The sequence below is a fragment of the Rhyacophila brunnea genome, unplaced genomic scaffold (genome assembly GCF_057557595.1).
Source record: "Rhyacophila brunnea isolate RB1 unplaced genomic scaffold, BYU_Rbru_1.0 scaffold_12, whole genome shotgun sequence".
NCBI lineage: Eukaryota > Metazoa > Arthropoda > Insecta > Trichoptera > Rhyacophilidae > Rhyacophila > Rhyacophila brunnea.
The window spans coordinates 31,090,265-31,107,084 of record NW_028232774.1 but is presented as its reverse complement, the minus strand read 5'-3'; the positions used below and the strand labels follow the sequence as shown (position 1 = coordinate 31,107,084).

The 16,820-nt window shown below is 32.5% G+C and overlaps 1 protein-coding gene across 1 annotated transcript in view; it reads left to right on the top strand.

The window, feature by feature from the left end:
- The window catches only part of LOC147078061 (paired box protein Pax-6-like), a 154,654-nt gene that overhangs the window by 130,872 nt on the left and 6,962 nt on the right, over window positions 1-16,820 (top strand). The window contains exons 6-7 of the mRNA XM_085940103.1: window positions 11,803-11,970; window positions 15,539-15,621. Of these exons, the coding sequence (XP_085796229.1) occupies window positions 11,803-11,970; window positions 15,539-15,621 (251 nt within the window). The remainder of the gene's footprint in view (window positions 1-11,802; window positions 11,971-15,538; window positions 15,622-16,820) is intronic.

Below are 16,820 nucleotides of genomic sequence, written 5' to 3'. Positions count from 1 at the left end.
TTGAACGTATACAATATTAAAAATAAATGTCTTAAATAGTATAAATTATACTAGATTTATTTTTCACCAATTTTATCAATGTTATTTGTAAATATAAAATTTTTATATTAACAATGGAAAAAAATGCCAATCCCGGGATTGTCAAATTGTAATCCCGAAATCCTGGGATCAGAATTTTGGCTCGGGATTGGATTCCCTAGTCACAAGGATGTCTGTCTTCCAAATACTGCGACTAACAGCAATTTTATTTTAAGCTGATGTCGCAAGGGCCTCGAAACATTTCAAACTATGTATAGAATTATCTTTAAAATATGCGTATTTTTGACAATTTCTTACAACTTGAGTATAATTATTAATTAAAGCTTTTAAAAATCCCTACAACTCACATCAATGGGGCACATAGCATATCTACTCAAACGTTATACACAAAAAATAAACCACTAAAATTATTATATAATATATCATTACTGCGTCTTCAATAATAATTATTTTCAGCTATAATTTGTGATTCTAGAAAATGTATACATTGATATTTTTACTAGATACGCTGGTATTTGAAAACAAAATATAAATATAAAATATAAGAATAGAGAAATGTTGCGTTGATTTCGGGAAATTTATTATTTCTGTATTCTCTAGAAGTCCAGCTCCAAAGTATTTTACCGTAACCATCCCTTGTACATCCATGCAAAATTCTGAACGCAACTTATAAACCAAGGCAGTCGCTAGAATAACTCTAAATCTTGAACCGACCCTGTGCTGTTATTGTAATATCAACATTTCTGTTTACTCATTGAGTTTTTATTTACTCCATACGTTTTAAGACAACAACAATTTACCATAAACAAGTTCATTGTTTAGGTGTTGACATTATGGGAATTTTGTGATAAATGTTGATATTGTTAACAATAGATTACAAAATTTATACACCATAAAAATACGCACAATATAACATTAACTTTAATTTTAATTACAATGTGTAAAAAAAATCGACAATAAAATTTACCTAAAATGATCCGAAAAGTTTTAAATCTTTATCTATGTGTGATTGGATGGATGAACAATAATTGATACTTTGATTTAAAACACAAAATCCGACTGCTAAAATTAACGCATAAAGCATATTGACGCGAATCCAGTGGAAGCGGATTTAGAATCCCACTGGGCGCCGTATCTTTTCAAAAATATTTTTTCTAGTATTCGATACCCCATCTCAATAAGGAAACAACTCAAAATTTCAAGATTTTGAGATAATAATGCCATTCGATGCAGAAATGTCTTCTCTTTACAATTCAGTTAAAAAGAGTCAAAAGTTTCTTCAATAATATGTCATAAAATCGAAAAACCCGTTCTGAGATTAATCATTAATTCAGTTATATACTGGAACTCTGAGTTAATTCCTTAATAAATTGTAAAATTTTATTATGCATTGCTGAATTCAACTAAACTATTTATAAAAACATACATTTTCGTCAAAATCAAGGCTTTAAAATTAAATAGAGAAATTCTGCAAAAAATTCAAACACCATTATTGAAACAAGTTTTTTTGAGTTGTTTCCCTATTCAAATATGATATCGAATATATTTCTGCGGGTCTATTCTATACACAAGGCGACTATCGACCACTAAAGTGATAATATGTATTCCATGTTTATATTGAGGTATTATAATTGTTACAATAAGTTAGCCGTCAAACAGTCAAAACTGTCTATCTCACTCTAAATTTCATCACAGCCAAGAGAGGTGCTGTTAAAATATAGCACTTATTGCAACAATTACAACCAATTTATTGTAATTGTTACAATTAGTGCTAATACTTTGATACAAACTTACCCTAGGTTAGCCGTAAATAAACTATTGTGAATTATTCATTGAAAAAAGATAGTTTATTAACATGTAATATAATAATAATATATAAACATCTTTCGCAGGCAAGTAGCTTATTTTTTGCCTCGTCTGAATCCTATACCCACCTATAAACAATATTATGTTTATAGTATTATCTCACACATCGATCACCTGTCATCAGCTTCTTCTCGATACCTGTCTGTCTCCTTAAATGCCAGACATTACCTCCTACAGGTAGTATAAAAAAACGCCCGAACGGAACCTGATACCGTCAATTTTTTGGGTCAGTAACGCACCATTGTCAATTTCTAGGCTTTCGTCGACGGATATTTTCTCACAGGGATGCAGGGCTGATGATTCGTATGTATTCAATTTCAAGCGAACGCCAACTGCTATATTTTTTCTGTATTCATCATTAACGTATTTCAGTTATAACTCAAAAAATACTGGACCAAAACTATACAGGTTGTAAGACCAGTGACGTCCCGTGGGGGTAGGCAGATTGATGGTCGCTTGGGGCGGTAAATAGAGGATAATCATTTTGTATATAGTGAAATAGCTACCTAAACTTAGTAGTCACGAAAATATTTTTCCATTAAAAAAATCAGCTCACTGGTTGGAAACAAAATGTATTATCCAATAATTAACATTTAACAAGATTTAACAGGACTTTTTTTGTCGGGTTCGCGATGTCTAGTTTATTTCCGTTGCCCGTCAACGTCCTTGGTGACCATAAACGACACGTGCACGGATGACAAAATATACCTTTTGACGGCATTTTGTCTAGGCACGTCAATATGTAAGACTACATTATTGAAACTAATTTAGTATAGTTTCGCAGTTAATATAAAACAACAAACACACTTGCAACAATTCATCACCAGTTAGTAAAGTGATTACTACCGTACGGATGGAATCGTGACGTGAGGTGGAGATACAGAGGCGCACGCCTGGATTCAACCGTTGTACATCTCATTCATTTTTTTTTAAATCGAATCAATTTACTTACCCATCCATTCTGTAAGTTGTATTTTTATTTCTACTTTTTACGTGGCCGAAGTCACGCGGTTTCGACAGTAGAATATAAAATAAATAGCCATTACTCTCTCGGTTACACATTCATATTGAAGTTAACTGGTTTTCCCTTTCGGTGAGTTTTTTTCTACAATATGGCCGCTCGGTTTTTAATCACGTCGAGTCAATCTTGAATATAAAAGTAGGCAGTGATCGTGTTACCCATTTAAATATTTCAACAAGAAACGAATAATAAGTAGGCAGATGTGGTATAGGTATTTATTTTACTTTTTTTTTCATCCGTGCGGTTATATACAAAGCGACTCGGTATATAAAGTTGATTGAATCAGATCCGTGGAGGAAGGAGATGGAATTTTATTTCTACGTTTGTTGCCTCCCTACTTTGATTCACTGAAAAGATAACACCTTTTTATACAGTAGCGCTTTTTGTTATTTAAAAAAAGAAAACATTTCACATATTTACATAATATTATTAGATACATATTATAACAAGAGTACCCAACGGAATTTTCAATCATCAAAACGTTTATATTATACTCATAAATTTCAATAAGATGGCGAAACGTCTTATTTCCAGTAACGTTCATATTTAAAACTCCAACATCTCTCTATATAAATAGTCTAGTGATAACTATATTATAAATCGGGACCTTCAGCTGTTTCTTATCCCAAGGTGCAGAACTAACCTGTTATTGGTGATGCCAATTGATAGAGCGATAGCCCAATTCAACCAAATCGCTTCAAATATTGATATATTCCACGAGTTTGGGGAGACTTTTATTGAACATTCCATAATTCTGAAAACACTCATGACTATAGAAAAAATCTTTTTCGAAAAAAGTAAGTCTCTTGGATATCGCGCCCTATGCATTACCACTATGCTACGACTGACATGCTTAATTACGACAAATTTTAACTATTGGAATTTTAAATACCTGCTCATAAGCGCTCTCCAAATTTAATTATGGTAGGCGATCGATTTTAAAGTATTTATTACTTTCATTACTAACCGACGTCACGGAAAGAAGTAAGTAGTTTTTCGAAAAAAGTAAGACACAGAAAGATTTTTTCTCTTAGCTATATTGTCAGAAGTGTTTTCAGAATTATTTATGTTCAATAATTATAATGGTATTGGAAATTGAATAAAAGAAATACTTAATTTAAAAAAAAACTTTTATTCGTCGTTCATTCGACACACTTTAGTGTATCTATCTACTTAATATATATTTTTGTATTTACTCTTTATACTCTATCTATACTGCTTATATTTCTTTGTCTTTCATCTCATGTAGTAAACGTATTGAATTAGTAATTTGTAATATTCACTATGTGTAAATAAATTAATTTAAATTCGAATGCCAGCCAACGACTGTGTGATTAAGTTGATCATAATCTGCACGACAATTCAAGCCAGTATTGGTCATCGTCGGGAAACGTTTCCACTCTACTCTGTCTGCCACAATCTCACTCTACTTTCTAAGCCTCAATGGTGCTCTGCATCTTTCTACACAATTCATCCACCATATTCTTGGTATCTCTCTCAACCGTATTTAATGAGCACCTTCTTGGGTGGTTGAGTGTCTTCCATCCGTAAGACATGGCCTGCCCAACAGAATCATCCCATTTGCATGTGATAGACGACAAGGATCACATCTTAAATGAATATACGTCATATTATAGACATCGTACAGTTCTAAAGGGACTCATAGTAACTTTTTATTTTACACCACTTGATTTCAAAACGTTGCTCATTCAGTTGTACGAGAAAGCCGACTCCTTGCCCATATTTTAATTTAATATCTCTATGGTAGTCATATAAAAAATTATATTCTATTCCTCGGTATAGATCCATTATTATAAATTGTCCACTAAATAAGGGTGCCGCAGGCTAACATTAATTTGACATAGCATTTAATACTTTTTATACTGTAATGAGTTTAGTTCCAAATTCGAATACCTGACGATGTATAATAGTAAATCTATTCTATCTATAGTATTCAAAAATGGAAATATAAACAAGACCATGTTTTTTTCGTGTTATATTTTTTTTTATTCTAATTGTATAAATAACCCGCTTTAAGTTTATTACACTGACGCAGAATTTTTTATCTCACTGCAGCTCTGACAAATACATCCAATATACATCACATAATAGTTTGATGTTTTCGCTGAATAAATTTGTAATGCAAAATGCTTTCAGATAATTTGATCATTAGTCTTAATAACTTTTTTTGCAACTTATATTTTTGTTCCTTCTATAATATATAAAGGATTTTCTTCAACATATTTGATGATGTAAACTCAAAACGGTCATTCATTACATATTATGATAAAACATTATATATATATACCCATTGTATAAGTTCCTTTTACCATAGTGGTGGTGGTATATCCTTAATCTCTCCTTAATAAAAAGCTCACCTAGAAAGCCATAATGTTTCTTTATCCATTAAAACACGCATATAATAATATTAATCGTTTACGTACAACTTATATGTTTTACTGCGTTGAATTTTGACTAAATTCTATTAAAACCAATTTGATAGGTACCTAGCTAGATATTGTGTATTTATTCATTTAATTAAATCCTATCACTCAAATATAATATGTTATTTCATTTATATTACCCCACAGAACCAGGCGAATTACGCTTCGTGGCTTCATACCTATGTGTTTTAAATAAATATGTATTTTTGTTCTGAGACTAAGGAATAAATGAAAACCACTATAACGATAAATAAGAGTATTTATTAAATGAATATAATATATTAAAATAAAAAAACTATTTGAGAAACACCTAAAAATGGTCGACTCCCCGCCACACCCAATTTTAACTTATCGTGAAATCTTATTTATAGGGTAAACATAATGCATTTCTCCCCTTTTCATTAAAACACGCTACTGTAGTGAGACATACTAAAGTCTTATTCCTGTATCAACCAAAATAATCTGCCTTACGTCTTATTTTATAAACATATTATAACTTTACGTTATATACAATATATTTGTTGTATACGTTAAGTTCCTTATTTGAATATAAGCGCGCGCACGGGAACAGGAAGTGGCGGAATCCATTATCATTTTTTCCCGCCATCCCAGACGCAGGAAGTGCACTGTGCGACTGCGCATTACATGCGTTTAAAGAATACGTATTTTTTTACATCGGCGCATTGCAGTGTGAAAATTAATATTTAATATGGCCAACGTTTTTTGCATAAATAACACCTGTCAGAAACTAAACGTACCTACCTACATCTTTCTTCGCAAGATTTAATAAAGAATTGTAAATACATACTTTACTTGAATATAACAAGCCTCAGAAGTATACCTACTAGATATATCCTAAAAAAATATTTAGACTAAGTGGGTTTTGGGCACATATATTTTTCTTAACGGACGAGGACACTAGAAAATTTTTCTATTCACTATTCAAAATTGAATGACGCCCACCTTAACCAAGCTATTACGCGTTGGCTTATAATGTCGCGAGCCCAGGTTCGAATCCCGGATCTCGCAAATACACATTTTATTTTTTCAATTTGTATTTGGAGTCAGAGTATGTAGGTACCTAATAGGTTGAGCAAGTGGATAACATCCATTTCTCGTAAAAAAATCTGTCAGTACAAACTTCCATTCTGTGGACGTTCATATTATAACCTTGTTAGGATCGGACATATCTGTTTGTGTGGGTATAATTGTGCTGAGCAATGCGTTGGGTGATCTGATCCAACTTGATAGGAAGTTGTACTACAAATGTGTCGCAAACCTTCAACTAAATAAGATATTCATAAATTACTGCACTATCTGAAAAATAAAATAGCCACATTTTTTGAATATTTCAAGAAACGTGGTAGCTGTCTCTTTGTGGAATTTGTCTGTTTTCTAAAACTTTACAATGTATAATAACATATTGAATTAACAGAACTCAAAGATTGTGATAAAACCGCGTAATACAGGGCTCAGGTTACAATATAACCTCTTCATAGGTCGTTACCATTCCGTAATCAACCTCTTCGTAGAAGCATCATTAGTTTACACGAGATTATCGTGAGTGAAATTGCTCTGAAATTCAATTCCGTACAATATTTTGTATGTAAGTAAACCACAAATGAATAATAATATTACGTATTTACTCTTGCGGTTAATATGTTATACTTGCATTCTATTTAACAGGTAACCTGTTTTATTGTCAACCTGTTTCCTTGGGAAGAAAATACTAAAGACAATTTGACCTTAACGTCTGTAATTTGACACTAAAATTCGGTATAATGTTATAAACATTATTTTAATAAAGCAATGATCAATTACATAAGCAATCTACTAATAATATTCTACTATTAGAGTTAAGCGTCGGCCTATAGCATCGTGGGTCCCAGATTCGAATCCTGGGTCTGGCAAGTAGACATATTTTTTTTCAATTTGTGCATCAGTCAGAGTATGGACCTAGGTTGAGCAAGTGGCTAACATCAATTTCTCGTAAAAATAACATTTGTTAATACATGGTCGAAAAAAAATAATAATATTAATCTTCTATTACTTTGCTATGTTCGATCCTTAGAGGATCATATGGGCCTCCATATAATAGAGGTTGTATTAACAGATTTTGTTTTGACGAGAAATGGATGTTAACGAAACAAATAATTCACAAGATTTAAGAATGTTACATTATTTTTTTGAACATACATAATTTTAAAACACATCTGACACATATATAATCACTATAAAAAAATAATTACATTATAACAAAAATTTGGAGTGATCCTGACAACGGTTAGTAATATTAAAGTTATTTAAAATACAAAAAGGCGATTTCCAATAAGTAACGCAAATTATAAGTGCTTCAGAAAGTAGGTACTATAAAAACCATTAGTAGACTTCGTCGTAATTAGATAGGACACGTATAGCATAGTGGTTATTACAGATGGGTGCAAATCCTGAGGGACGCAATTTTATATCCTGCTGGGGATTTTCTAGTGATTATATAATTCTTAAATTATATATATTCAATTAACTTTCAGTTTAAATCCATGAATGAATCCATGCATGTTCCTTATATGAGTATGCGACTTGCATAAGATCCTGCGTGCACAGGCATTTCTTCTAATATACACAATTTACTCCTAAGTTTAAAAAAATGCTTTTACTAAAACGCCCTCAATATTTGTTTAACGCGTTGCCTCTCTCAAACTTTAGTGCCTTTAAAAACTGCTTAAGCTTTAAAAAAGCTCTCGACTGCGTAACTCACGACTCTACGTGGGTGGATATTAAAAAGTGTTCGCGGCCATTTTAGGGCAGGATAGGGAAAACGCGTGCCGGGTAACTTTGTAATAAAGCCTCCTTATCTCTTCAGGCTGCGGCGGTATCGTGTGCCTGCCTTGGAAGTTTCCCTCGGGCGAATTTATGGGCGACGGCTCTAGAGGCCTACACAGGGTGGTTAGACCTTTTGGATTCAATTTATTGGTGAAGTTTTGTGTTTTTGTGACACTTTTACCGTAAGAAAATAATTCAAAAATCAGATAGTTTATCGGACATCTACGAACGTAACATAGTTAATATCCTATTAAGAACAGTAGAGATAACCATCTCAAAGAGTTTCGAGTGCATACTTTCTCTTTGTCGTCTGCAGGTCTATTCTTAACGGTTATCACTTTAGCACGTTTCTGTTGTTTTCGTTGGTCCAAATTAACACGGAAGGAATTCTATAAACAAAACAGTTATCGGCGGCTATCTCAAATTCATAATACGTCGAAAATTTAGGTTGGTAGTCATGTCGGTCAAATTAGGATATGTTCGTGCTGCTGAACCCAAGCGGATAAGACCGAAACGCATGAGAAAAATATATCTAAATGTGTATGAGAGGGCGAGACAGGAGACGTATTAAAAGGGGTAATGTGAGAGAAAAAATACACCTAAAAGTAAATCCGAAATTTGAAACAAAAAATTGTCATGCAAATAATGGAATCGTTTATTTTAATCGGGTCGCGCAAGTAAACAATGATACTTTAAAACTAATAATAGTTTGACAGATGCTTACGATGTAATACTAGCAGATCCACCTCATTCACTATTTGATGACAGATTGACGAAAGGGTATGAAAAAACGATATATCTCTGAATATGTCAATTATTGTAAGTATATTAAACTCGATTTAAAATGAAGAGGTTTCGGAAGAGAATAAAAGTGAAAGTATTAAAAATCAGCAAAGTGAGGCGACGCTTAGATAAGAATTTATTGTACTACACAATCATTAACAATTATAGAAACTTATTGGATTGTTATTATAAGACGGTATATATAGTCGTGGATCCTTGTATAGATTATAATTATAATCTTCATTGAAAACATGCATCCATTAACTCGGCATTCGTCATCTACATTGTTCAAAATTTATCTCCGTAGGATATTACTGTACTGATGATTATTTCCTACATCACTATTTAAATATTATAAGTCATCTTTCAAATGTTTTTCAAATTCAAATTCATTTTTTTTTTTTACATATGGTTAACATTACAAAGTATAAATTTAAGACGTTCACAACATATTTAAAAACAAATAAATAGTGTTAAACAGTGTAAGGAAGAAATTAATATATGCTTTATCGTCCAAACAGTATGAAAAGTATAGTAAAGGTACAAAAATTATAAAAATTATAAATTATAATGATGGAAGCACACCAAATGAGCTAAGTGGACTCTACTTTAAGAATTTGTAAAACAACGCCCACCTATAATACTCATCCTAACGTAGGTGGAATATTACAATATCCGAAGCGATTTGGTTGAACAGAATTATTGCCATCACAATTGGCATCACCAATGGCAGGTTAGTTCTTCTCCTTGGGAGAACAAACAACCGATGCTTCCGATTTCTCGAATAAACATATACAACTTATCATGTTAGTTAATTTCAATATAATTTTTACTCTGGTAATATTGTGTCGAAAATATTAACATATAAAACTAAATATCAAACTCTTGCAGATTTTTATAAGGTATTCATATAATATATATTATATTTATAGTGTGAGTCACCACCCCTTTTCCGTAAACTGCAATATTTAGAATGCTATCTTGAACTCGGGGCGGGGGTCTACGAGAGAGGTTCGCCTGTGCTTAGTAAAGTTATTTGGAAACGTAGAGGTGGTGCTACGCCGACTACGCGTGGAGTAGACATTAGTGGGAAAGTTTTTGAACATTCTAAATATATTATAATACTTCTCTATGAAATTGTTATCATATGCATATAAGTATGTCGTATGTCAAACGTATTTTTTGTTAATATATTTAGTAACGTTATATACTTAGTAATGTTATTTTACGAATTCGCGTTAATTAAAATTTGATTTATTAATATAATACATTTTTTATTACAACGTTTTTCTTAGCTTGTATTTTTATTTGTCCGGTAGTTCTTTGTCAAGTAAAAATCTTGCAATCGATTTTTAACTAACTTCCCGATTAGCTATACATTTGAAACTTTTAGAATATATCAGAACACGATACTTATGCTTTTTTTAATACTTTTAGCCATCTTTAGGTAGAATTTAATTCATTTTCAGTTAATTCTGTTTTGTATGAAAAGTTATTTCGACACCATTATTGGTTGCTAGGGGTCTGGGGTCCTAGCTACTAAATTATTAATGTATACGTGCGTTACTATGGAAATCAATATGACATGTCAAGTACAAATTTTTTTGATCGTTTAAGCTAGTCAAGTCAAGTTTATATGGTTCAACAGAATTGAAAACGTTGTATATAAAAAGTTCTTTTTATCTTGCAATTATTATTGTTCTGTTGAGTACTATTATTTATTAACTTATTGATCCATTTTTACTCTTGCAAATAATAAATTACTAATAACCACGCTATTGTATATTAAGTATTAAATTTTAAATCTACATATTTTGGTTAATCAATAATTATTAACAATTTGCAAAACGCAATAAATCATAATTATTAAAAATATCATTACCCTGACTTAAATTACAAAATTGGTAGCTATTTCTTGGTGGAGCTAAAAATATTTCAGATATCGTGGTCACTATCAATTATACGCAAGAATGACATAATATTATGTATCAATTAGGTTGAAGATAACACTCATCTGGGTACTGAAAATGTGTGTTCAAATCCTTCTACGTTAAATTTTGTTTTGGGGATTTTTATAGCCTTTGTTTCAAATTATGTATTTTTAATAAAACAAAACTTATTTAAATGAGTAAAGCATGTGTAAACTTGGTATCTATATATAGAGATAAGCAACTCAATCCGTGTCAGCATATTGATCGGCGATATTAATCATCCTATTCCCGTAGTGTCCAATTATGACAAACTCAGTAACTGACTGCAATGCTAATTCCCGCAATATCCATTTTCCACATAGTCAGCTATATCCGATGACGCCAACTCAGTATAGTAGATGAGTCAATTATAATAATTATTTCCTAAATATTCTTTTCAAGATATTATTTTGATTGTGAGTACGTCAATAAATATCGGATCATAATTCATTGGACATGTCAATCGAATATAAGTTCCCGGTCTGTTAGTATTTCAGTTTCTGTATCGCTCCGGCATCGCGTTCTATCGAGATTCGGACATCGGAACAGTATCATAAGTAACATAACTACTGTAACATAGTCTTGTACCGACCATTTACGTTACAAATAAAACTCGCTCCTCCATCCATCGGAGCAACCACCAAATCTCGACTTCCTCATCCACAACACCATGACTCCCACATCTATATATTTTGACATTTAACTAAAACATAAAAAAATAGATAAAAAGACGAGCATTTTAAAAAATGAGACTCCTCTTAGCAAACAATAGAAAGCTATGATACCTCAGTCATAATAAAAAGATAGGAAAAGTATAGTATACATGTGTTTATTGTTCTATTTTTTATTATTCCAGTGAGTGACCTCGACGGACTCAACTCTGACGAAACGGGATCTGGAGAAAACAGCAACGCTGGATCCAGCGCCGGTGCTGAAGATGACCAAGCAAGACTTCGGCTGAAGAGGAAACTTCAGAGGAATAGAACTTCTTTTACCAATGATCAAATCGACAGCTTAGAACGAGGTAAGTTTTTACAGGTGATTAATTTATATTATAGAATGCCGAATCTCTAACGGCCAAAGTACGCACTTGAACACCCGTAGACCAAATCAATCTTCAATCATAAATAACTATTAAACACAACGATTAAAAAACCAATGTAACCATTTCGATACTTGTAATTGGCTTATAACATAATTTTTACATATTAAAAATAACAAACACTTAAATATATTATATATATATATTTAATTTTCCATATCTACTTATTTCAACAGTGTTATTTCCCAGAACAGATTAATAAACATAATTCAGATAGCTATAATCCCCAATACACTACATTTTGCAACAGGTTTTTGAATATGTAAATGTCCTACGAAAATGAAACACAATTTATATACGTGCAATAGTGTGTGTTGCTGCCTTCAAATATACCATTATTAAATAAGCGTCAGTGCATAAACCGAGAGCAGTTGTCGAAACGAAGGACAAAATTAGAATGACGTATTTTTGACACGTATTTAAGTTTATCCCATATTCTTCCACACTTGAGATCGGTTGCTTGTTACTCAGTTCCAATTACTTCTTTCCCTAGTTATTTCTTACAATATCGGTTTCATCATTAGAACACTCTCATCAATTGTTGACTTATTAAAATGGATTATGAATAGTAAACTACTCAGAATTTGTGTAGTGTTGTAACTTTATCAAAATCATATACCAGCAACCCTCATGGAACCCGTGTCTGGAAACTTGTACGTATGCAGTTCGCCGTATCACACTTCACCGTTGAAACCAAATGTTGTATCGGAAATATATGGCCGTATATTAAAGACCGTCCAACCTCTTTGGGTCTTATAGTACTGTTATACAATTCATATCTAAATAAAATACGGTTCTTGTCGGTTTACACTTTACAGGAAGCCAGCAGCAAAGAAGTTTTGAAAATAGTCGATATACTGGATTATTTGTTACGTTAGGTTAGGTTTTCATTCTTGAATTTTGCCAAAATCAGCTATGAAAATTAAATTAATGTTCTAATATTGAATCTAATAAAATTGGAGACTGTATAATACACGGTCATTTCTTTCCGATAAGAAAGCTTACGGCGAACTGTGGAACCATGGAACCCGTTTGTGAAACTCTGCTTTGTAATTAAGAGTTTTCAAACATACTTAATCAAAAGCTCAGCAAGTCATTTAAATTAGTATAGGCGTTTATTTATACACTTTTGGCTGAAACTCGAAAGCTTGAGAAGATAATTTCATTTCGATACATTTGTCTTAGGAAAGAAAAGTATGTGACATCGCGTTTCAGTGGGGCGATAATTTCACGGATCATTGCTTATTCCATGAACCGTATACTTAGTACGTCGGTAGGTATTTACGGCTTGTCTTGTGAAACTTCCAATGGTTCAAAATCTTAACACATCACCGACCTAACAAGTGAACTCGAATATCAAGTGTAACTTTTACAGTTACGAGGATTTGTGTCTATTCGTACTTGTCATAAAAAGAACAAAAATAATTACAAGATAAAAAGAACTTTTTATATACCACGTTTTTAAATTTTCTGTTGAATCATATAAACTTGACAATTCTGTGTATTAATAATGTGGTACCTATGTTTATAGTTTAGAGATAATTGAACTTTAATGTATGTTTCATACAAATCAAATAGTTGACTTTACTTACTTACTTTTTGCTATTTTACAACAAACAAACAAATAGAATAGGTACTGAAATGTCATTTTGAATTCCATAGTAACGCACGTACATATTAATAATTTAGCTGCTAGGACCACCCCCTTAGCAACCAATAATAGTGGATTGGATTACGGATTTCTTCCGAAATAACTTTTCATGCAAAACAGAATTAACTTAAATTGAATTAAATTCTACTTAAAGATGGCTAAAAGTATTAAAAGAATGCATTGGCATCATGCTCTGATATATTCTAAAAGTTTCAAATGTTTAGCTAGTCGGGAAGTTAGTTAAAAATCGATTGCAAGATTTGTACTGGATAAACAACCACCGGACAAACAAGAATACGAGCTAAGAAAAACGTGGTAATATATAGAAGAACCGCCCCAAAATAAAGTTTATTGACATTACATAACTAAATTCAAATTTATATATTGTTACCAACAGGGCCGTAATGATAGCCTCAGACTGGTCCGCCATTTTAAATCAGTAAAATTATTTTTTTTTATTATTGACTCACAGTATTTCCGATAGTGGTAATATTGGTCCAGTTAGCCGTATAACAGTTCATCGTAACCTATTGTATCGGAAATAGATGGCCGTATAGTATTGAGATCAAATTCATATCTAAAAAAAAATATGTAATAAAAACCACCGTAATACAAGGATATTTCAGAAGAAAATTAGTAGGTATTTATCTAAATTAGAAAAAAGAACAATCATATTATAGTACTTATATATTTATATAAAATTCTGATACCTAGAGTCCGTATTCTTTATGCTGGCGTTCGGTTTACCTTCCCCCCCCCGCTTCAGCATCTTAACACTGTATTCCCTCTCGTTCCCTCCCATTGAAAACTTGCAACAGTCGAACGCGATTACACAATGCTTTCCGTCCGCGAGCGACGTGACGTAAACGCCAGCATAAATAATACGCACTCTAAGTGCTCGTAAGTGTTAAGTCATACCTATCAAATATCTGGTAATATTGACAGCGTTATTAACAAATATTTAATGCCAATCAATATCAAATTAATCTTTTAATCGAATCTAATAAAATTGGTATAGTATTGTTAGAAATGCTCCACGTATAACGCGTATTTTTTATCTCAATACTATATGGCCATCGCGTTCCGGTAAAATAGATCATGGCGAAATAAAATACCTACGTACAATTTAAGTGTAACCATATAAGTCATAGATCACTGTGCAGTTGCGCCACGTGCATGCTTTCACCATGTTATATGTTTGAAGTCAGTGTCGCGACCATCACGATGGCTAAGGCGTGGTTGGAAAAAGTGTATGCGCATCTCTAGCACAGAAGAAAACGCAACATTAATAAAAAACATTAAATATTGAAGAATTGGCGATAAAAATTTAATAAACACAATACGACAAGGTGCCGAGAGTCACGATAAAATTTATGATAAAATTCAATAGTTTTGCAATTATGTGATACCATATATTATTTTTATTGTTCACAATTTTCAATATCAGGTAAAATAATGTAGGTAAATAATCGCTTCTTCTTTCTGTACCATATCCTATGTTGAACGTTGATGATTACTTTGGATATATTTTTTCTTGTATGTTGCTAGTCCAAAGAGGGATGGAGTGACAAGCTTAAATTAGTCATTGAGATTCAAGAGTCGGTATGTCCTTCTGCCAGAGTTTTGGTTACAGGAAACATTCCGTCGTCTCTCTAAAATAGTACATAGGTATATCAGAAAAATTGTAACCTTAAGGTTCCGGACCGCCCCAAAAGCAAATAAAAGTTAATCAACTTTTGAATAAGTATTGTGCTTTAAAATAATAATAAAAAATGTGTATGTAATCAGGAAAGTATATACAATTATTACGAAATTTGATGTAATATTTTTGGTTTTCAGAATTTGAAAGGACCCATTACCCTGACGTATTTGCTCGAGAGAGGCTTGCGGCCAAGATAGGCTTACCAGAAGCAAGAATACAGGTAAGATTACTACCCTATGCTATGCATATTCCAGGATTTATGTCTAATATTACGATTTACCTGTGTGTATCTTGGGTTTGTTCGCTTCACTTGGCGCCTAATCGACACAGATCCTAAAGGAGAATCTATGTACTGGCCCACAAGGTGCTTATAAACCAATTACATTTGATAAAATAATAACCTGATTCACTTATGAAAAATTATTTTCTGCTGTTACTTTGTGATTTTTATTTTCTCAAAAGGCATAAATTCATATATATTTTATCTTTGTAAATTTTTTCTTCTTTCTGAAACATATCCGTTATCAGACGTTGGCGATGATTTTGATTCCTGTCTTTGTTTTTTGTCGACCATGTCCGATCCTAATCGCCTCCACAGAGTAGAGGTTTGTATTAACAGATTTTGTTTTTTACGAGAAATGGATGTCAGCCACTTGCTCAACCTATTAGGTCCATACCCTGACAGACACAAATTGAAAAACAATATGTGTACTTGCCAGACACAGGATTCGAACCTGGGACCCACGGTGTGATAGTCCAACGCTTAAGCCGCGCGGCCACCGTGGGTGTAGTTGTGTAGGTGTGTTTAGTATCTAAGATTCTTCAGCTAGAACAAGCTTCTTCTAGAGCTCTAGAGTTTATGCTTCATAACTTTGCACTCCGGCTCTACGATGAAAATGATGTAATATATTCTAAAACGATTTTTTTTACATATATTATCTGTCTTTTTATTTATTACTACATATATTAACACAGGTAAATATCATTTTATTCAATTTTATGCGAGGTCATCAGGGAAAGAGGCGTATCAGTATAGTAAAGAGTGCAAAAAAGTGCAAACTTATAAACGTACACTCTTCCAGGGGCTAGTTTACCGAAAATCTTCTCATAAATTATAAGATGTAGAAGTTGATATCTCTTAGATGTCGTATGATTTAGCTAAGCCCAGACCAATGACATTATTAATGGACGACGCACTCAATACAGTAGCTAGCAAGTAAATTCGCGCATTCGCATGTATAGGTAGATGTCACGCAATTTCCATTATGCGATATCACGCATCGGGAATTTATAGCAATATGACCTTTATTGTAATGGCGTTAGAGCAGTGTTTCTAATGTCAATGTTCATTTGAGCGAACCCGTTCGAACTGAACCATTCGGCAGACCCAATAAAAAGCGTCAGGAATTTATAGCAATA